The sequence below is a fragment of the Neopsephotus bourkii genome, unplaced genomic scaffold, assembly GCF_033783945.1.
Source record: "Neopsephotus bourkii isolate Nb327-2 ecotype Australia unplaced genomic scaffold, CSIRO-AGI_Nbou_v1 NB_1189, whole genome shotgun sequence".
NCBI classification, from domain to species: Eukaryota; Metazoa; Chordata; class Aves; order Psittaciformes; family Psittacidae; genus Neopsephotus; species Neopsephotus bourkii.
Genome location: NW_026901674.1, coordinates 91,837 through 114,527, shown reverse-complemented (window position 1 = coordinate 114,527; position 22,691 = coordinate 91,837). Strand labels below are relative to the sequence as shown.

The 22,691-nt window shown below is 43.3% G+C and overlaps 2 protein-coding genes and 1 long non-coding RNA gene across 5 annotated transcripts in view; 1 reads left to right on the top strand and 2 right to left on the bottom strand.

Moving 5' to 3' along the window:
• Positions 1 to 22,691, top strand: part of LOC133218045 (dedicator of cytokinesis protein 1) — a 180,076-nt gene that overhangs the window by 106,004 nt on the left and 51,381 nt on the right. Inside the window, exon 28 of one of the 2 annotated variants that reach the window (XM_061364082.1) lies at positions 5,237 to 5,433. The exons of the other annotated variant lie outside the window; for it this stretch is intronic. Within the exon in view, the coding sequence (XP_061220066.1) occupies positions 5,237 to 5,374 (138 nt within the window). The 3' untranslated portion in view covers positions 5,375 to 5,433. Of the gene's footprint in view, positions 1 to 5,236; positions 5,434 to 22,691 lie in introns of those variants that run through there. 2 annotated transcript variants of the gene reach the window in all.
• The window catches only part of LOC133218047 (uncharacterized), a 59,991-nt gene that overhangs the window by 5,893 nt on the left and 31,407 nt on the right, over positions 1 to 22,691 (bottom strand). The window lies entirely within an intron of this gene.
• The window catches only part of INSYN2A (inhibitory synaptic factor 2A), a 46,006-nt gene that overhangs the window by 5,712 nt on the left and 17,603 nt on the right, over positions 1 to 22,691 (bottom strand). The window contains exon 3 of one of the 2 annotated variants that reach the window (XM_061364085.1): positions 5,088 to 5,159. In XM_061364085.1, the coding sequence (XP_061220069.1) occupies positions 5,088 to 5,159 (72 nt within the window). Of the gene's footprint in view, positions 1 to 5,087; positions 5,160 to 20,377; positions 22,196 to 22,691 lie in introns of those variants that run through there. The other variant, XM_061364086.1, reaches the window with a different exon arrangement.

Below are 22,691 nucleotides of genomic sequence, written 5' to 3'. Positions count from 1 at the left end.
GTGGATTAGGGATTGCTGTGGAGGATTTTCTGCTTATGGCTTGGGCAAACTGTCCAAGCTTGTGAAGCTTTGTTTAGGCTGGGGATAGTGGAAAAAGAAAGAAGAGGGGATTATAAGAGTTTGAAACAGGTCTTCCAAAAAGGTCATCTCACTTGTTAAAGCACCTGCTGGATGCCTTGGCTAAGAGGAGGTTTAATTTCTTTACTTTCTTAGGAATATATGTATTAATTTGCTATATTCAGTGCCAGTTTGGAACACTGGGGCCTGCAGTAGCTGACCTAGCTTATTTGGATGATTTAGGGAATAGATGAGTTTATTTTTTGCACACTGGCAGCAGAGTGAACTTTCCCTAATCCTGCTGCTGTCGAAGGGATTGAAAAGAGAGTTTGAGGAGTCATAACCATTTGGGTTGAAGCATATGGACTGTGGGTGGGTATCTAGCAACAAGCTTAGGAATACGGATGGGGTTTCTTCTTCATGCCACAGTCACAAGTTATTAACATGAATCATTTTAAGACTATTAGATGCTAATGAGAGGATATGTTGGATATTTGCAAGATGGACAAATTCAGGTTCAGGACTGGGTTGTTAAGGGCTTTATGCACTTGTCTCTTGAAACCTCCAAGGATGGAGCCTTCTGTGTTCTGCCTTAAGGGAAAACTTTTCTCCTCCTACTTGACCTGGGCCTTTCTCATCTCATTCACACCCCTTCTGTTCACCTTTTTATTACCTAGTTTGTAAGGTTAAGGCCCAAGCATTTATAGAACAGCCCAACTCTTTGCATTTCAGTCGCTGGGTGAACCAGGACTTAAAGAATGTCACAGTGTCTCCTTCTGGATAACTTTAACTGGCTGGTATGGCACGTCACAGCTTGGAATAGTGGGATCCAGACAAGCACTAATCACTCAAAAACTGGCTGACTGTACTTTTGAGGGACCTCATGAATTTCCTATTTCAACCTGCAAATCCCAAAGGCCGGGATCTAAAGCAGTTGGTGTTAGCAAGCCATTAAGATCCATTTTTACTGCTAAGTATCTTAGTCTAGAGATAAGATGAGAGAGAATGTAAATTAATTAGTGTGGGTAGGAAATAAAAAGATGACATTACTATTCTTATCATGTACGTACCTGATTTTGCTATCTCAGGGATTGATGTCTACTTGTCTTATTGCCATATTTATGAATATTAATCATTATCACTATATCTAACCTTTACAAGTGAACTACTTCCACATGGGCTTGTGCTGCCTAATTACTTTGTGATTGTAATCCTGTTTCATTTGCCACTGTTGTATTGAGAGTTACGTGGCATAGATTCTGATAACATATGTTCCGTTGAGTACTTGGAATACATCTTAAAAGTAACTTCCATATCAAAGACAAAACCGAGTCTTGAAAACCAGCATAATCCAACATTTCAAAGGTGTAAAAGTGGCCAAGTTAATGACAAGAGAAGAGCTCCTCCATCCGTGTCAATGTCCAGGTTGGATGGGGCTTGGAGAAACCTACTCTAGTGGAAGGTGTCCCTCCTTGTGGCAGGGGGTTGGAACTGGATGAGCTTTAAGGTCCCTTCCAACACAACCCATTTGTGATTCTATAAATACAGCTGTGTCTTATTGATTTGTCTGTTCTCCCTGTGCAGAAATTGGCTCATGATTTGGTCTGGTTAAAAGTTCACTTACAAGAACTAAAATAACCTTGTAAAAGCAATTGAGTACTTGTGATCTTTTTGCCTAAAGAGAAGTCTAGCCTGAATACTGCAAGATGCTCCTTCATGGAAATAACTCATGCTAAAGGCCTAAGAATAATGCACACAATATTAAAAGAGAAGCCTCATTTTTCTCATAGAGATTTCTGTTCAAGGATTACAATTCACAGGGGATGATAATTTAAACAGGAGTGGAAAGGGCAGTTCCACGAAAAGATAATTACAGAATAAAACAGGCTGTGAAGACTTTAGTACATGTAGGTTTGGGTGGTTCAGTTTCTGCATAGCAGTGCAATCGCTTCTTATTAGCAGCATTTTGATTGACATCAGTATTTAAGTTGCCTTTGTCCTGGCAATATACTTGAGTAACACCTTCTATCTTTAAAAATGGTGAACATAATTTAGTCTGTAATAGACGTAAAAGTTTTTGTCTTTGCATATTGTTCTTTTAGTTTGGTAGGAGATGATTTGGAAACCATGGATTATGAGATACCAATAGTAATGGAATAGATTAACATTTGTCACAGCTCAACATTTGATAAAATGGTTTATTTTTGCTACTTTAATCACATTATTGACTAATATTTTAAATACTGTCTAGAAATACTATGAAGAGATGATGTTGAGTACTATTTTCTGACTCTTTTAGACTATTGCTATGTAGTTGGAACTTTATACTCGGGCTTTACAACCTAGTGCGATGCTGTTGCCTGATATAGAAGTTGTTCTGCTGTTTGAGCCAAGAGCTTTAGAGGCAGCACCACTGATGGTGTGCTTCCCCAAATCCATCGGCTGGTGAAGCCTTCAGGATAATCATGGAATCAACCAGGTCAGAAAAAAGCTTTAAGCTCATTCAGTCCAACCCTTACCCCAGCACTGCCAAGGCCACCACTAACCCATGGCACTGAGGCCTCGTCTCCACGCTGTGTGAACACTTGCAGGGCCGGTGACTGCAGCCCTGCCCTGGGCAGCCTGTTCCAATGCCTGAGCACCCTCTGGGGCAGGAATTGTTCCTCAGCTCCATCTAAACCTGCCCTGGTGCAGCTTGAGGCCGGTTCCTCTTGTCCCATCCCTTGTTCCTTGGGAGCAGAGCCCAGCCCCCTCCTGGCTCCATCCTCCTATCAGGCAGTTGTAGGCAGTGATCAGGTCTCCCCTGAGCCTTCTCTTCTCCAGACTGAACCCCCCAGGTCCCTCAGCTGTTCCTACCCAGGCTGAGCCTTTCCGCCTCTAAAGCCCAGGCCTGATCGGGTGTTCAATTGGGAGTGGAAGCAGTGAACTGCTGCGTGATGCAGTTAATGTTGCGTGTCTTGTGTGGTGGAAGATGTCGAAGCCTCCCATGTCTGGAGGTCCTGACGAGTTCTAGAACATACCTTTTATTAAAGAAATAAGTTGAATTGTGAGGGGAATAGAGAAAAAAACCCACATCTAAAACAGTTTAAGTTTTGGTACCTTGGGTTTTTAATAGTGTTTTATGTTTGATTAGTTTCCTATGTATTAAAAGAACTGAGGTAACCCGGTTTTCCTTTTTCCTGTAATACTAAGAACTGCAATAAATTCTCTTCAATATAAAGACAGAAGAATATAAAAATAAATTTGGAATTTTAGCAGAAAATTTGTATTTCATATATAAAATAACTGTATTCTCAAAACCATATTCTTAGAATGGTTACTAACAGTATTGGCATTTTGGATAGTAAAGATCAGCTAAAACCCCTTTAAAGTACAAGGGGTTTTGGTCTCCTCCTACACTGTCTATGGCTTTTGTGCCACATGTTAATATTCTGCAAAGTCATCTTTAATTACACTGATTGTTTCTGCATTGTAGCTTCTCATCTGTGCAGAGGCTGCAGTTGGGGAGTCAGTAGGGCAACTTAATCCCTCCCCTCAGATGCTGCTCCACTGCAGTCTGAAGGTTAGAAACAGCTCTGAATGTTCTGTTGTTAGTGCTCCTGGGTTCAAAATTGAATCATAATTAAAAAGTAACCAAGTCACTTAGGAGAAGTTAGGGTTTTCCCTTCAAATCATTGATTTGTCCTGTAAGGGCATTCATTAGGTTTCCCTTACGTGTCCCCTATCCACTACAGGGGTGAAAGAGCTCAAGGCTGAGGGTCCAGAGCAGGAGCCTGTTGTAAAAGCAGCCAATGGAACACCCAGCAGGACAACCAGAACAGTCCTCCTCGTCTGACGTGGATATTTACCAACAGCTTTCAAGGCCCAGAGCCCTCAAACGTACTCAGTTGCACACTTTAACCTGAGCTTTAGTGTGTGTTCCTAAAAGGCCTTTTGTCCTAAAGAGAAACCACATAGCTCCATCCAGCATTTGTCATGCAAACCTCTTGCAGAGATGAAGTGTGCATCATTAAATCAAGGTTGAAGAGTAACTTTAGCACCCTTACTAACAAAAGTAGCATGCGTGACTTGAGGAGAAACAGGAACCCCTACAAGGCAGTCTGTTTTAGTGGTAGTTTTATCAGTGAATTTCTCTTTTATCCCTTCTGGCTACTTACCTTGTCTCAGTAATTCAGTTTTGTCATAATGCCCCTGTTTTGCACTCTCTTCTTGCCTGCAGCATGTATTCTCCTCATCTGTCAGAAAGCTGAGCTGAGTTTTGCTAAAGCTTCCCCTTTAAACCTTGCTTCAGGCAACAGCCCAGCACTGATAGCTCCAGGCCACTGGTGGGACCCAAGAACTGGACCTGCCTGCTGTTCTGTCAGCCTACTGATAGGGAAAGCCTTGAAATCTGCATTGCTGGAGTCACTTCATCTGCAGGGAGTACAAAAGGGAGAAACTAGAAGGTTCCTTAACTTTAAATCTTGTTAATGATTAAATCAGAATTAAATCTGATTGAAATCTTTAAGTCTTTTAATCAAGGTTTTTAAACGACTTCCAATTGGATTTTTTTAGCTAATGAAATACGAGCAGTGCAAATGTGCTGTGTTCTGCCTTCCCAGGCTGCCCTGAGCAAGAAACTATGCAGGACTGACCTCAGAAAAGGGGAGATGGGGTAGGCTTTGGTCTGTGTCTGGTTCTTTCTGCTGTCTACTCTCAAAACCACTTCCCAAGTCCAGTCACTCCTGCCTAAATTATGTTGAGTTATTGGACAGAACATACTTAAACATATCTAGCAATGGGACAACAAAGCTCAGACCTTGTAACACTTCCCATCCAGGAGCTACAGCAGTTGTACTGACTGTAACTATCCCATGTGAAAGCTTCTGACTTGGAAACAGGCATCTGTTGACTTTAATTCAGTGGAGTACTTAAATTCACTATGTTCTATTTGTGTTATTGAAAAACCCAGGCTAACAACTGATCCTTCATTAGTGAATAAAGCATTACTTTCACACAAGCAAAGTGGGAATAGGAGGATTTTAACCTACCTATAGATAATACATGCACTGTTCCTGCATGTGTCGCAATTAGCTGTGTCTTGACCAGTCCGATACGAAAGCCTACAAAGACAAGAACATGAGGTCATTACAGAGGAATTTGGTTTGACACGGTTTTACCTTCTATGATTCTTTCAAAGAAATCAGGGGTTCTTTTTGGTTTGAACTTAAATATTGAATGCAAAAATGGAGCCATTCGGAAACCAGCATCAATATTCAGTGTATTCAGGTTCACTGAGCAATGGGAGGATGAAGTAATTTGGAAAATAAGCCTTTGATGATTGCAAGGAGAAAATAAAGTGTTTAGTTTACAAAGTATAACAGAAATAAAAGGGAAAACAACAAAGGAACCAAGTGATGTGAAGCTCTTGCATAAAGCTGCTGTGAACCAAGGTCATGAACCATCCCTGTAAGCAGGCTGGTTTGTTTTCTCTTTCTCAAATCCCTGAGGCTTTTCCCAGTTACTGGTGGATGTATAGAACATAATACTGAAAAACGGCACCTATTTCAGTGCCTCTGCAATGAGGTATGAAGCTGTGTTGTAGGGATGTTTATGTCTTAAAAGGAAGAAAGTACCATTTAAATCACACTTTCTGCACTCACGTAGCCTACGGCTGTTCTTTGATATGCTTTGGTTTGTAGTCTGTTGGAGCAGTGTCTTAATTTCCTTATGTGTTCTCTCTGAGTTGGTCAAGTTGAATTAAAAAGGGGTTTTAAAGCATGCAAGTACTTTTTTTACGCATAGGTATTTCATCAAAATAAATCATAGAATCCCAGCCTGGTTTGGGTCTAAGGGACCTTAAAGCTCCTCCAGCTCCAGCCCCTGCCATGGGCAGGGACCCCTTCCACTGGAGCAGCTTGCTCCAAGCCCCTGTGTCCAACCTGGCCTTGAACACTGCCAGGGATGGGGCAGCCACAGCTTCTCTGGGCACCCTGTGCCAGCGCCTCAGCACCCTCACAGGGAAGAGCTTCTGCCTAAGAGCTCAGCTCAGTCTCCCCTCTGGCAGGTTCAAGCCATTCCCCTTGGCCTGTCCCTACAGGCCCTTGTCCCAAGCCCCTCTCCAGGTTTCCTGCAGCCCCTTTAGGCACTGGAGCTGCTCTAAGGTCTCCTATGCTCTCAGAGGAGTGAAGTGGTCTCTGTTTTTCATTACCTTTTAAAGTCTTTCAGAAGCTGACATTCAGATTGTCTCCACTCTGTTAAACTTGGCCTTGCTAAATATTTTTTCCAAGCTATTGATCAAATACTAAGGACTCTTTCTAAGGCTACAACATCTGAAGTTTACAGATCAGCTGAGGAAGGGCTTTATTTACTGAGCACAGAAAGGACAGTCAATAATTGCTGTCAGAGGAGCACAGTTGGTCAAGTGCTTCTCTATAGGTAAAAGCATAAACCCACCATGCTGGGTACCAAGTTAAGCTGGGACATTTGAATTCATCTGCGTACTCCTACAAACTGCCATTCAAATCTGTTATTTTTCTGGCTTGTAGAATAATAACCTTCTCTTCTCTGCCCCTTTCTCCTGTTTGTACATGGTGTTGAAGGGTTTTCTGCTCACATCTGGCTGCCTCTCTGCTGCTTAAGGGTTCTAATAAAGGTTCTTTCCGAAACAAACCATTCTATGATACCATGCTATTCAGAAGTATGTGTGTTGTCACTCCTTTAGTTCCTGTAAGGCTCTACCAAGCAGATCCCACAGCACCGAGTCCATCTTACAAACATAGCATTCTAGTTAGGATAAACTTCCTCAACACTGGTTGGTACTTGGCAAAAGCCATGTTCTGTTTGGTGTTTATGCGGATGTACTGGTTCAGTCATAAACTATAGTCCTGCTTCTGTAACTTACAGTGGTGTTAATATCATATTAACAATAAGGATTCAATCAACTTAGGTACTTAGGTATCTTCCTAAAACTCGAGTTTTCCATACTGTATTTATATTTCTAAAGCATGATGATCTTCAAGTGCACAATAATTCCAGACATTCAAGTACTTAAAACCTTATTTCCTACTTTATGGTACAAGGCAAACTCATTAAGCTGACAAAAATGGTCCTCTGATACAAATATTTAACAATTATATGATTTTTAGGTGATCAGTTTGAAATCCTGGTTTCTCAACTGACCACTTGGTTTTAGCACCGATGTCATCCATAAGCTTTACTGTTAGCTGTGATACATCTAGTTTTTCCCAGTTGTATGTAATTCATGATGAACTTAAAGCATCATTTTCCTTATTGAATATTCATAGCTCTTCAGGGATTATTTTCTTTTCAAGCCACAGATTTAGCAGTGTTGCCTTCTCTGGACCATCCCATCAGTCAGATCTCTTTGTAAGGCCCAAGAACGCTGCATGGTGTCACAGTGTTTGGTTTCCATGCAGCGCTTTGATAGCTTTTAGCCAGGGCTGCGTATATGAGTGTTAGATCAGTATAAATTCAATTATTCCTATACAAATTAAACTCTTCAGGAAAGAAGTCTGTTGTTGACACCCCAGGGCTTTGGACTCTTGCTTGTTTTCACATCTGCATAAGCACATGCATAGAATTCATCTACTTCGTGCCAACAAGGATTTCACTATTGGCGTAACGTTCCCATGTACGTCTTAGGCAGTGAGGTTGATTTGCAACACAGGCTTACTGAAAAACAGAGCTTCCTACCAGTATTAACTGCTACAACCAGTTTGTGAGTGCACTCTGGGTACCAGCCTCAGGAGAGCAGAGTTCTGGGTGGTTATTCTTCCTTTGTGAGGTGGGGTATTTTGAATAAGCTACTTTTCTCCTTCCCCTTTAAAATGGTTTTAAGGGTATTCCAGTGCTAAAGAGCTCAGCTTAGAGACCAGTACCTTTATTCTTAATTGCTAAAGCAGTTGTTACTTTCAGTAAGAAGAAAACCTGTACATTGTGATGGTTTTCACCACCGACTCCTACAGATTTGTTTTCTTTTTAGGGAAGTTAAAGTTGGTTTTGATCTGGTTCAGATCCAAACTGCGAGTATTTCATTTTGTACTGAGATGCCTGGGAGCCTGGAGCTCCCCCCAAGCTGTGAATCCCATGGGCAATGTATTTCACTTAACAATCACCTCAGCATTAAGCTTTGCAGCTCATTTTACCAATCTTTATATCCTAATTTTGGGATTGCCTCAGTGGTTTTAGTATTCCATGTTATAATTTGCTTCAGTCACTGCCTTTTATCCACCATTCTGTCTGAAGGTTGAACCTGATCACAGTGAGGTTGTGCTGCCCCGCATGGTGTCTACATCAGGGCACCTTTGCTCTGCCGCTTTGGTGCATTGATGTGTTCATGATGTCTCATTGCTCCCAAGGCAGACTAAAACCCATCACCTTTGAAGTGAAATGGGGATGTAGTTATGTTTGGGGTACTCTGTGCATGTTGAAGGAGAGGTGGTAGACTTTGCCCTTCTGGTTGTCACCTCTGTCTCTTGGCTCCCATCGCATGGTGTGGTCCTTGGGTGCTCCTAAGGGCTCTTCAACACAGAGGTGCAGTGCGAGCAGCTTGCGTCAGGTCTCCTAAAAAGTGCAGGGTTTGGAATTGACAAAAACAGCCTTTTTTGCCCTGTAAAACTGACAGACAAGCAGTGGTGTACCAGGAACAGGAAAGACGTCATGAGCTTGAAAGGGGAGATTGCAAAGTCCTGTCTCGTACAGTGCTCATCTACTGGTATGAAGATGTGAGGTGCAGTCTGAAGGCAGTGGAAGGTGTCCCTGCCCATGGCAGGGGGTTGGAACTGGATGAGCTTTAAGGTCCTTTCAACCCAAAGCAGTATGGGAGTCTTTGAAGACCCAACCAAATCTAACCTCTTCCCCCACTAACCAGCAATTCCTTATTCTTTTCTTGGTGATCTTACTGCAAAAGATGTTTTTGTTCCTACTTGGAAAAATATTTCTCTCATGGATGCTGAAGGAAATCTTGGTTTAAGTAGGCTGCTTTCTGGGTAGAACCTGTATTACCTTATGATTTGTTTTTGCTACCCCCAAAATGACAAAGATAGAGTTGAGTGAGATATATGTGTGTGTACATGTACAGACATATGTATGGGGGGGCTAATCCTATCAGTATAGTGAAGTCAACACAGCACTAGTCATTCCTAGTTTGTTGGCATTCATGCTGATCTGCAAGGAAGGAACTGAATGCATGTATTTGTTTAATGAGCATCCCTGGTATTCATAATATTACTGTATTTTATACTACTTAGTACGTTTTGATGTACACTAAAAGCAGTCATTACTCCAACAGCTTCATTCTTTGATACCTTACATCTCATATCATCATTTTCCATATGGGCGCACACAGATGGGCATGCTTAAGCTCATGCCTGATGTGGTGCTGTGTGGTCAGGTGCTGGAGAAGGGCTGCATTTGGGTTAGTTGTGTTGCTGTGGTTCCATCCACCCGGCTGAGTCCCCTTGGCAATGATGCCTCACCTCCACACTCAGTTTCCCACACCTGCCTGTGATCTCCATTACATATTATTTGCAGGAGGCTCTCATTTCTTGCGTTTTTTTTCAGCATTCTTGGCACACCCTGAGCTTAACCTCAATTAACACCTCCAAGTATTAGAGTATTATAATGAAGAGCCACCCTTCTGCTGACAGGGACTGGCAATAACTAATAATAGGCTGCAATTTTCAGGCAGCCTGAGGGAATGACACCCTCAGAATCCCTGTGAAATGCAGAATTCCTGAACCTGCTTGAGGCTTTTCTTAAAAATACCAACTGGAACATCCAAATCTTGGCATTTGAGTAGGTTTTTTTCCTTGTACAGACTGGAGACCCCATTTTGCTGAGAGGGGGGAGGCTCAGATCTGGATATGCTGATTTTTCCCTAGTTTTCAGTTGGTGGCTAAAGAAGAGGTGCTAACTGAAGTCTCCTGGACATAGAATCCCAGACTGGTTTGGGTTAGAAGGGACCTTAAAGCCCACCCAGTTCCATCCCCCTGCTACAGGCAGGGACACCTTCCCCTAGAGCAGCTTGCTCCAAGCCCCATCCAGCCTGGCCTTGAGCACTGCCAGGGATTACAAAGCAATTTGGAGGGATAGATCTGTTCCATCTGGATGTCTTTCCCTATCTGCTGGGATGTAGGGAGTACTTCATACTAATTGAGTGACTTAATGGCACGGTTTTACACAAGTGGCTTTGCTTCAGAGCGCCTTTATGCGCTGATGGGTGTGCCCTTTAGAGGATATTGATGTTCATCCCACTTTTGATATATTACCACCACCAAGAGGATAAACAGACTTCAAGAGTCTTCCTTTTATTGGTGTTTGTGTTAAAATACAGTGAAACAAGTTATCTTAAGCAGGCAGTGGCCTTTGAAGTGGTTTTGAAGTGACAGTTCTGGCCATGCTGAATAGCTGAGGAAGTGTAGGCTGTGGTTCTACCTAAGTCTTTGTATAGATGGGTACTGTATTTCCTTGCATGGCCAGGTGCTGCTATCTGTACAGGGTCATGGCTCTAGCATAAAGAGTCTGGTGGAAACTTCTAAACCCCGTTGTTTTCTACTCTAAGGTATTACTAATAACTATGCTTCGAGGGGAAATTGTCCATACTATTAACATAATTTGTCTTTTGGAAGAATAAGATGACTGCACTATGTCATGTGTGTCTCAGCTGTCCTTTTGACTTGAATAAGTCATGTTTTACCTATGTAAACTGCAGGGAAATCACTTGTGTATGTTTTGCAGGTTAAAACCAGCTTAGCCATATAGGTTTAGCCTACTGTAAGAAAGATCTGCTATTCTAGCTCAGTGGAAACCCTCATGTAAACCCGTTTGTATCAGCAAAATCATGTTCCTGTTGGATGAACATCTGCCTCTTAGATGCAGATGTGTATCTGTTCCCTTAAGAACTTACATTCTGCCATCAGACCAGCAGGTATGTGCAGGTATAAACATCTCGAGTTAGCGTTTGGCTCATATAAAGGTCGTCTGCAAAATCACTTGCCCAGTTGAACATTGCTTTGGCCCTCTTGCTCCTGGGTTTTCACTATTCGTAGTTACCAGTTAGCAGTTTTGATTTGTAGATGATAGCAGTACAGCCTCATAAAGCTCAAGAGTCAGCAGTATTGTGCTTTGAGCAATCATCTTGGGGCTTTTTTGTTTGATGTCTACAGCTGATGCACGCACTGAATTGTTTCATCCTTCTCACAGGTGTGTTGGGGTTTGCTGTTTGTTTCTCTGCCTTTTTGTTTTCTCCCTGCCTTTCAGCTGGAGATGTTTTCTTTCTTCTGTTGTTTGTTAGCACTGCTCATTTGCTTCCCCAGTACCAGCCCTGGGAGCATCCTTGGTGTGTCTCCCACTAAACACAGAATCAGAGAATCAGCTAAGTTGAAAAAGACTTTTAAGACCATCACATGCAACCTTTACCCCAGCACTACCAAGGCCACCACTAACCCATGTCATTAAAGGCCTCATCTACATGTTTTTTGAACGCTTGTGCTTGAGAGGATCTGCTCCCCTTTATGTGACAAAGTGTGGGTTAACTCCACCAGCACAGTGGATAGCCTTAGATTGCTCAGAGCAGCTACAGAAATAGGTGCTTCAACATGCCCTGCATGGGGTTGGGTTGAGCTGATTTATATGCGCAATAGATTGGTTGTGTTATAATTCAGAGTGGAACCTGGCTCTTTGATACTGCTCTGTAGGTCCTGCACAGACCCAAGATGGGCTTGGAGCGCTCATACTCCAGCTCCACGCAGCTGGAAGCTGCTGCCCAAATTTCCTAGTAAGTCTCACAGACTTGCAGTCAGGATCTGCTGTCATTGCAAGGGCCTGTAGGGACAGGCCAGGGGGAATGGCTTGAACCTGCCCTGAGATGAGCTCTTAGGCAGAAGCTCTTCCCTGTGAGGGTGTTGAGGCGCTGGCACAGGGTGCCCAGAGAAGCTGTGGCTGCCCCATCCCTGGCAGTGCTCAAGGCCAGGTTGGACACAGGGGCTTGGAGCAAGCTGCTCCAGTGGAAGGGGTCCCTGCCCGTGGCAGGGGATGGAGCTGCATGAGCTTTAAGGTCCCTTCCAACACAAACCAGGCTGGGATTCTGTGTTTAAACACACACCAAAATAAGGCAAAAGAAATGCTGCACAAATCCACTGCCTCATTTTTGAGAGCCTTCTTTTAACTGATGGCAGAGGATGAAAGCAGAAATTTTCTGATGCTCTAAAACAATGCCAGAATCTTTTTTCCACTGTTATTCCCCCCTTATGTGTCTCGTTATTCCAGGGCTGATACTATTCATTGGGTTTCTGAAAATACTTTGAAATGTACAGGAGCTCAGTGGTGAGGTTTTTCAGCCTGTTTCCAAGACAGTACTTTGTTGTCTCTTACTGAATCCTGACAGTTGGAAGCAGATGACTAATTCTCTTTTTGAGGTATTTGCACTGTGGGTGGATGCCATGGCTCCCAAGATACCAATTGAAGTGCTTTCACCCCATAAATCCGTTTTATATTAGGCTCGGTTTAGTCGGGGAGTGAAGTGTTTAAAAAAGCCCACAATGACCCCCATATTTTAACAGGGGTGTCTAGTGATTGAACAAAAAAACCCCACTGGGAGCGGAGAGAATTAAAATGCATTTCAAGGGAAATCACAAAGCCTCGCAAGAATTAGGTGCGTACGAGGTCCAGCATCTCTCTTGAATGTTTGTGCCTCTGTTGTCTCATCAGAGACGTCAGGAGGAGAATTAAAATGTCAACGCTTTGTATTATGGATAATTCAGGGAAGTTATTTGCTCTGGATGAATAGCATCTGTATTCCTGGCGTGTAGTTGTGAGGCCAGACGCTGCCAGCAGTTATCAGGGAGCACACTCCGGTGGTTACACTCGGATGAGGTCTGTCTCTTTACCCCTCGCACTCCAAATCTCTCTGCTGTGATTTACTCCTGACCTCAGCGCATCATTACTTGGATGCCCTGAGACTCCTGAAGCCACAGCTCATCATCATGTCTCCCACACCTATTGTTTAACTGCAGCTTGAGAGCATGTCAGCCTTCCTCTTCCACCTCCAAATCCACCTCATTGTATAACGAATTCCTCCTGCATGTGATTTTGGGGACCGGCTGGGGCAATGTGTCCTGTTCAGTGGTGTGGTCAGCATACAGAACTCCCTGCATGCAGCTCTTCACCTCCCTGGTGCTCCTGCCTAGAGCTGAATGGATTCTGAGCTACAGAGAGATTAACCAGCTCTTGCTCTGTGGTAACAGACCTTCATCAGCCACAGCACTGAGAATCATAACAGCACAGTTCTAATGCAGATGAAACCCTCTCAACTGATCAGAGCAAAGGGTGTCTCATAGGTATAAACTAATAGCGTGTCTGTGGGTAATAGCTGTATTAAAATACAACACCTTGGATTCTGCTTGACTTGGACTTTCAAATTAAGAAGGCTCCTCACAGGCATTGTTCTTATAAAGGAGGGAAGACAGGAGAAATGAGAAGTCCATGGTGGTTTTTGATCATTTCCAAGTGATAGAGATTTCAGTGCAAGCTCAAATAGAATTATGTATTGCATAGAATCCTATGGCATGGTACAGAGAGCTACATTCCCCAGGAGGACAGCAAATCCCATAGAATAGCAGGGACTGAAAAATAGGCTTGTCAAGGGATGAATAACAGTAAAATACAGATCAAGCAGAGTCACAGTAGATGCTTAACATGGTCACCCAGCCAAGCCTGGCTTCCTCACTGCAGGATGTCACCAGAAAACCATACACATAGAAATCACAGAATCCCAGCCTGGTTTGGGTTGGCAGGAAGCTTAAAGCTCCTCCAGCTCCAACCCCTGCCACGGGCAGGGACCCCTTCCACTGGAGCAGCTTGCTCCAAGCCCCTGTGTCCAACCTGGCCTTGAGCACTGCCAGGGATGGGGCAGCCACAGCTTCTCTGGGCACCCTGTGCCAGCGCCTCAGCACCCTCACAGGGAAGAGCTTCTGCCTAAGAGCTCAGCTCAGTCTGTCCTCTACATCAATAAGCCTGTACCAGCTTAGAGTAACAACTACATCAGCTGTACTATATGCAAACCAAAGAACTTGTTTATAATTGTAATACTGCACAGTAGCATAGCATGGGGAGTATGGTGTATGAGTTGCTGGCCACTGATATGGCCGATTTTGCAGTATTTGCAGGAAGGATGAGGAACTGTATGGAGAATAAAAAACATCAGGAAGGACCACGGAAGCGCTGAACAATTTTTCTGTCACAGCTTGAATAATAACCCTGTGCAGGTCTCAGTGCTTTCTGTTCTCTTACTCTCTTAAGTAATGTTAGATTTTATTCCAGTCCAGGAGAACATGTAGAGCCTCAGTTGCTTGAGCCTTGTGTACAGATGCTCAGAAAGGTCCCATCCCTTGGAGTTCTTTCTGAGCTTGTATGGCTGACAATGAAGTAAACAAATCTCCTTGCATTTCCCAAGGATATGATGTAAGTCATGTCAGTCTGAACTACTGCAGTGTGTAAATTGCCTTGTTAACATCAAAATACCTCTGCTCATCCCTACAGCCCAGGCTCTCGTGCTGATGAGTTATAAGGTCGCACTCAGCTTCTATCGTTTCTTCTCAGGAGACTGGAACCAAAAGGAAAAAGCTGTAGTACATCCCATACAGTGCTGTATGTCCTCTCCTGATTGGTTCATGCAGCAACTGATGGGGTGAAAAACATCCTTCAGCATCACCTGATCAGTTAAAGAGGGTTAAGCACAGCTGGTCGTGTTTGGAGTGATTTCCAGCCTCGTTTTGCATGGTAGTTTTCCTTCTTGGTTGACCTGTAACACAGCTGATCCCTGTCTGCTGCTCCATGAGATGCAAAACTAATCACAGTAAACTCTCACAAAAAGCTCAGAATTGTCCCATTTTCACTTAGGGATTCTGTTAAACCACTGCTTTTGTAAATGTTTGCTTACAACACGGAAAAAAGGGTCAATGACAGGGAAGAGTAACCTAGTGTTGACTGCAGACAGCAAACCCTGCACTGGACCGCGGTCTACATATCAAAACGTGGTTACCTATTCACTTGTCTGTCTTCAAAATCCCTCTGTATTTTCCAAGCTCAAAATGAAGCTGTTAAGGACCACAAACCAGTGCAGACCACCTTGTTTTTATCAAGATCTGATCTGAGAACAGTTCCTGGCTCTGGAACTCAAGAGGCCAGCAGCGATGGAGGTGGCACAGAGCGAGGATGGGCAGACACGTGCCTGGGAGCTCCTCACTTAAAAGATGCTTTCCTCCAGATACAGAAACAGTTCACACTTGAGTCCAGGTCGACTTCATCAATTCCATGAATGTAAGAACAGGAGATTTCCTAAGCCTGAACTGCATCTTTATGTCTTAATTCTAGAACCTGGGGAGCTGGGAGCCTCAACAGTTTAAGACTAAAATACCCATCTCTCTTCAGACAAGTCTTTTTACTCACATTGGCCATCAAATCCATTTTTCCCTAGTCAGGATAAGAGATAAGTATCTCTGTGTGTGAACACAGGGGCTCAGAAGTAGGTGTCAATTAGAAATCTGGGGATTAAGCTTGTGGCAAACGAACAGCAGTGAGAAATGTGACACTGTAAGGCTCATTCTGTCTCATTTTTACCTGGCTCATTGCTCTGTCTCTTTGGATTCTAGTAGTACTGACAGTCAAAATGCAGTTATTAAAGGATTATTCTAATTGTGTAAAGTGAAAACTGGTTAATTCAGTACCTAAATAACATCCTCTGTCAAAGCCTGATTTAGCAGAAAACCTCTTCCTTGCAGGTATGTGATTTGGACAGCTTGGTGACAGTTGGCAAAGCTTCCTGTGCGATCTGCAGCAGTTCAGATATATTTAGCAAGAACGTAGCCTGCTGACACTGTTTCTCACTGTTCATTATGAGACTTCATCAGTGATTCCAGCTCTGAATTGGGGGAATTTGCTTTTCTTGGCCTTGGCGTCACTGCAGCCAATCTGTTGGCAATGCCTTGAACTTTGATTGCACTGCAAAGGCTGAAGCGGTGCCGAGCCCGGCTCAAATGGGGAGGTGGAGGATGACAGTTCATCTCGGTTTTAAAGTCTGTTCAATAGCAGCTTGATGTAAATCAAATTCTTCTTCTGAATACTTCAACTACTGTTTCTTAGAATTGTGCCTGTATCTAGTATGTGCAGATAAAAAGCTGGAATATAGTAGAAAAATAAGGGCTTTTTTTCCCCAAGTCTTAGCATGCTCCTAGTGTCATTTGAGAAAACACAGTAAGCATTAAGATCAGGTAATTCTGCTGAAAAGATTGTGTTTCTTCTTCTTTGTTTGTTCTGTCTTTATTCCACAGACTGGCTGTAGCTAACAGTTCACTTTTCATTCGTGTTCATCATCGTTTGCTTGTTGAAAACCTCCTACCACTGTATTCCCAACAAAGGATGTTTGATAGATCGGCTACTACTGATAGCGGGGTTATTTAGCACAGTGCTCTTTATCTTAAATGTTACCATGTCCAGGTACTCTGATAACCACTAGATCTGTTCCAGGATGTTTGTGAACTGTGAAAGTTTGCCCTTTTTATCCACTCTGACAATTCTGTCTGTAGCTTTGGTTACGAGCAAGAGAATAAATCCAACCCGAATGAAAGCTCCTATCTAAAATACAAATGTAATCAAGTTTTGAAGGCCTATGAAACGCTCCTGTGACCTGCCCTGGTAGCACGTTGGCCCTTAGTAACCAAACTCAGAAAGTGGGTGTTTTTGCAGCCCAGAACCCTCCGTCTGTGCTGGGCTGCACCCCCAGAGCGTGAGCAGCAGCTCAGGGAGGGGATCCTGCCCCTCTGCTGTGCTCTGGGGAGACCCCCCCTGCAGCGCTGGTCCAGCTCTGGGGCAGCAGCACAAGAGGGACGTGGAGCTGTTGGAGCAAGGCCAGAGGAGGCCATGGAGATGCTGCGAGGGCTGGAGCAGCTCTGCTCTGGAGCCAGTCTGAGAGAGCTGGGCTGGGGCAGCCTGGAGAAGAGAAGGCTCCTGAAGGGGAGACCTTAGAGCAGCTCCAGTGCCTAAAGGGGCTGCAGGAAAGCTGGAGAGGGGCTTGGGACAAGGGCCTGTAGGGACAGGCCAAGGGGAATGGCTTGAACCTGCCAGAGGGGAGACTGAGCTGAGCTCTTAGGCAGAAGCTCTTCCCTGTGAGGGTGCTGAGGCGCTGGCACAGGGTGCCCAGAGAAGCTGTGGCTGCCCCATCCCTGGCAGTGTTCAAGGCCAGGTTGGACACAGGGGCTTGGAGCAAGCTGCTCTAGTGGAAGGGGTCCCTGCCTGTGGCAGGGGTTGGAAATAGATGAGCTTCAAGGTCCCTTCCAACACAAACCAGGCAGGGATTCTAAAAAGTTCTTAAACCTTGGGTGATGCTGGATGTTTTACCTTAAATGATATGGAGTCTTGCAATGATGGATCTTATCCAATTAGCTTTCATTTGGGGTTACTGAGATAAAGAGGGGTGTCATGGCGACTGACAATAGGTATTGAAGTAGTCTGCATTAGGAAATAGCAGTTTTGGCATAGAACGATTGTGCTGTGACGAGGTACATTGAGCTCTGAAAGGCATCACTCTGGGGGGAATACAGAAGGGAGGAGGCTGGAATACTGCTTTATAGCTCAGAAAACCGGGCTACTTATGGTGAGGGCAGGTAAATGGGCTTTTACTGTGTCTTAATACTTTCCCTGCTTTCAGGATAAGTGATGTCTGAGTGATGGCTGACAGATGAGCTGTTAATTGCAGAATGAGCACAGGGCATGAGGGTAGGATCCTTCACAGCTCCAAATGCAAAGAATTTGACTTAAAACTGCTTTAGTGGCATAATGGAGAAGCATAAATGATCACAGTGTGTGTTTTGCTTGAATACAGCTCCAAGTTTAGCATGACACATACACTTTTTGGGCAGTGACAAAGGCTGACAGTTCAGCTTTTGATGATCAGAAGTGACTGTACAGTTAGAACAAGTGAGGGAATAGTTATACAAATGAATGTAAGTGAAGGAAGTGAAGGGTGTTCTGTCTGTATTGGAGTTAGAAAGTAAAGACTGCTACTACAGTAGTTGTCTGGTTTACTCTTAGACTGGTATTAGAAGAAACAGCAGAGAAGATGGTACATATGCATTAGAACGTCAAAAAGACAAAACCAAACAGCCCAACCATCCCCTGACCCAAAGAGCACAAGATCCCCAAAGCACTTCCACTGAGGAAGATGCATCCAAGGACACTTCCTGTGCCTGCCTTGGAAAGGTGAATTGTGACTGTCTCTGAGGTGTTTTGGTGTCTCTGTGTTCAGGCACTGTCCGTGATGCCTACTCTGAAATACAGCAACTGAGGGTGAAGAGCTAAGAATTTAGGAGGTGATCTCAGGTAAAGTCATAGAATGAATGTGTGTGCTCCAAAGGACAGGCAAAGTGCATGTCTGTAAAGATCAGAGCTGAAAATAAAGGGAATCATGGCAGTCCTGCTCCCAAGCCACTTAAACCCCAATGGCACTCAGTATATGATGCAGTTTGTGTGTCACAGTGGAATCTGTTGTGCTTTTTCTGGTTTTCACATGTTTATGTGTAATGCAGCTCTCTTCTGTGGTTTGTTTTCTTCCCTCCATTTCCAGGTTTTCTCTTAGAAATGGTTTTGTTAAATTTCTCCTTTGCCATGGCTGTAATTGAAAAAGCAAATCTAAAGAGGGGGGAAATCCCAGATGAAGCCATGGCATGTTATTTCTGCACGTTACTTCCAAAGGCTGTGCTTTCAGAAGGTATGCTCCTGTGAACTCTAAAAGCTTCCTTTTCTCCTTGTGTGAAATAAGGAACTCCTAAGATTTAAGAGTGCTGGTTCGTATTTGTAAATGGATTGAGTAAGCAAAAGTTGTTGCTACCTTGATTTACTTGGTCGGCTGCATCTGAGCTGAAAGGCTGGGATGGACTTGGAAGTACCTCCTAAGGAGAGGAAAGGCAAAGCTGAGCACTAGTTGCTCTGGCTATCTCACTTTCATTTGCCATCGTTCCTGAGTTGCTGAAGTTTATGCTCAACTCTTGTGATCTCAAGGATGATTCTTGTGGTATTTTGAAGCCAGAAGTACTTGAGTGCTGTGTCTGCATCAGGTGAAGCTCTCTCCTCTCCTCTATCATACAAACGTCCCTCCAGAACTGTTTTATTTTCTGCTTCAAACTGATAATAAGAGACACAAATATCCCTTACTCCATGAAAAACAGGACATTCAGATTCTGCCCACGAGAACACAATCTTTCAAAGCCTCTTTGCAGAAGCCTGAGACTGCTTGTTTATCCCTGTCTGCTGAGAGCTCTTTGAATTCCTGCACCACCACCAGCTAATGAATGAATGTAAATTATCTCTGAAACAGATTCATTTAACTCTGGTCTAACACACAGCATTTGGCCTCTTGGAGTCAAAACACACTGACTGACTTTTGTGTGGCAAATTGAGCGCTGTGTTCATTCAAACTGCTCATTTGGTGTGTAATGAGAAGGGCCCCACATTACCCTTACTTTTCACAGCCAGGATTTAAAGGGCAGGTCATCAGTGTTCAACAGCAGCAGAAATAGTTCTGATTAGCTGTTCATCTTCTGGTCCATAGGTGTTGCTTAGCCAGGTTTGGGGATTAGTGATGTGCATTTGCTTTCAGTACTGTCATCCTCAGTGAGGCTGTATATACACAGAGCAGAATGTGGCTTGGTCGACTGAATGCACTGCATCTGAATACAGCCAAATGTGTCTACAGTTTATAGATTACTAATAGTTCACTAGAAGGTAAAGCAAACATCACTTGGAGCATAAAACAGGTTTTACGTTGTAAAGCTGCACCCTTGCATCATGTAGGAGGCAATGTTTCTTTCAACTTTAAGCTCTAAGACTTAACTGAAGCTGCTGCTGTTACTTTGACTCGTGCATGGCTTAACACGGCCATGGAATGTGATGTAACACATTTGGTGTCTGTCAAAACAGACGTTTGCTGTGATGTAATCTTTGTTTTTGGTAGAATTGTCCACATAGGAAGGTATAATTACCTTACTTAGCAAATAATGATGCACATAAATAGACAGTTTTAATAAATCTTTTTGATGCTGGGGGTTCACAGGGGAGTCATGATTTCTATCCCATCCCCAAATCTACACTGTGTTATTTAGATGGATTTAATGCATTAAAATGAATGCAGAACCTGATGGTTAAGAACTGTGTCTCTTGATGGGCTCAGTTGTGCATTGTGACCAATAAAAGGGTCTTGATCCTAGCTCAGAGGAAGACATTGGTCATGCTGCAGCCTCAAAGTCTCGGCTCCATCATGTCAGTCCCTTCTCTCATGGTTTTCCCCTTTCTTTTCCACCGAGTCGAGTGCTGTTTGTTGTTGCTAATTGTAGATAATGTAGTACTGATGCTCTGAAAAGTATAGAGATGATATTCACCCAAAGGATGATATCACTATCTTCAGAGCTGCTGAGACAATTTTGCTGGCATCGACTCATTTAGTGATGAATTGCAGTAATAGCAGTTCAAGACCTCCAGCATATTAGTGAGAATGAATCCACTGAGCGCCAGTCCCATGGCACTACAACAGCACTTAAAGAACACTGATTTCCTTGAAGGGAGAAAAATCTGATTAAGGGATTTAGCCGAGTTTCTTTGTTTGGTTTCTCTAACAAGAACATGGCATTTGTATTTGTTTCTTGATGTATGTTATAGTAAGGAATTTAATATCCATCAGAAAACCAGGAGAGTGCCATAAACACAGGCCACTGTTTTCTGTTTCAGCAGATGCACATCTCCTACGCACTACAATAAGCAGAGATGTAGCACTAGGATTGCTTTTAATTTCTTGTTACAAACTGACCTGACACCTTGGTTATACAAGGAGGAAAAGATCAATATGCTAAAATTGAGAAGATCCATAGTGTACAGTGGTGGGTCTCTGTGGTAAAAGTGTTGTAGAAATGAGTGCAGTAATTGGAAAGGATTATTCTAATAAAACCCAAGGAAGCCTATTATTGAAATAGTTGCCTAATTTGAGAGAAATAGGGATAAAGACAGACTTCGTGTTAATAACGTGTTGATGCTGTGCATGAGAACAGAGTGTTCCTTCAGCTCTGGAGTGTGACCAGTGGAGAACAGCAGTGTCTCAAGCTGGACTCCTTTGTGTCATCTCCTTTAAAATCACCCAGACAGTAGAAGATTAGAGGGATCTGGAATCCAAGAATTCCTAAAACAGGAGGAGAACATGCAAGTATGCATCTCCTCCTCCATCTCTACGTCCTTCACGTATAGCTAGGAGGGGGCATGTTTGGGACATGCCTAGAACACGTGTAAGGGTAGCTGAAAGTGGCTCCAAGGAGAAACCCTGTTCTGCTTTTGGTAAGTGTTAATGCAGCATCTCTGTATGTGGTGTTTAACACAACTCCTTTATCTGAAATCTCACTTGGGTTTGTAGATATTTTGCTTCCTATTTTTATAATGAACCTCAACCACTGATTACAGTTAATGTTGAAGGATCATGAAAGCATTTTAATTCTCTTCCACATACCACGGCATGTTTGTAAAGATGTTCACAGTGTGTGATGGATATTTAGGTGGTGATTTCTCCATTACTTGGGGAACTCACAGGGGAGGAGATAAAGGGATGCTGGTAAATCAGCTCTTTTTGGTCAAATACTGTGTAGTTTTGCAGTCTGTATGAGAGGCAGGAAGATATTCTGAAGAACTGGGATTTATGGATAGTTGTGCTATTTTAGGGCTAATACAGACTACTGCTTTGTCAGGCTGACAACTCCAGAAGGATTATCTGGAGATACGAGCAATCATCGATAGTTCAGGCAAGACTTTTTCTGTGCTGAGGGCAGGGACACACTCCTGGTGATGGCTCCCGTAAATGGGTCTGCTTATGTGAGGGCAACAAAAAGAGTATTTGCTGTTGCTCTGCTATCTTTGGGAAAAGCTAAACACTTGATACACAAGTGTATGGAGGAAGCAGTGGTATTTATAGCAGATGACTTGGTGGGTAGATGTGGGTGTTGATACACACAGGGCTCTCGCTGATGAGTTATGATGAAGAACTCTTTCTCTACGTGTTCTGATTTGACAAGCAGCATGCCACTTGTCTCCAACTCGCTTGCAGTTTCTGTAGGTTAAAGTTAGAGGAATACTTTTTCTGAATAAGAATTAGCAAATAAATCACGGAATCATAAAATCATTTAGGTTGGAAAAAGCCTTTAAGATCATCGAAGCCTGTGTTGCCTTCAGCTAGATCAAGAAGCTTCTCAGGCTGAAGATTCAGGACTTGACAAGGTACTCGAATAGTAGTAAACTAAAAAATGCTAAGGCTGTGTTGACAGCATCATCCAGGAGCTCAGATGATTTATTAATGCAAAACATCTTTTAAGGATTAACAAGATGATTCCTACATTGCTAACAGAAGAGTTGAACTGCAAATCTTCAGATGTACCTTTTTGGCTGTGATGCAAACATGCGCTGCTTCAAGCAGCACGAGCGACAGGCTTCTAATTTTAAAATCCAGATTTCCTCAGAGAAGTTAGGATTTAATTACAGAGGTATTTAAAAGCACACAAACAGTGCACATCTTGAGGTGCATTTGCTGAATTGCGATTAGTGAACTA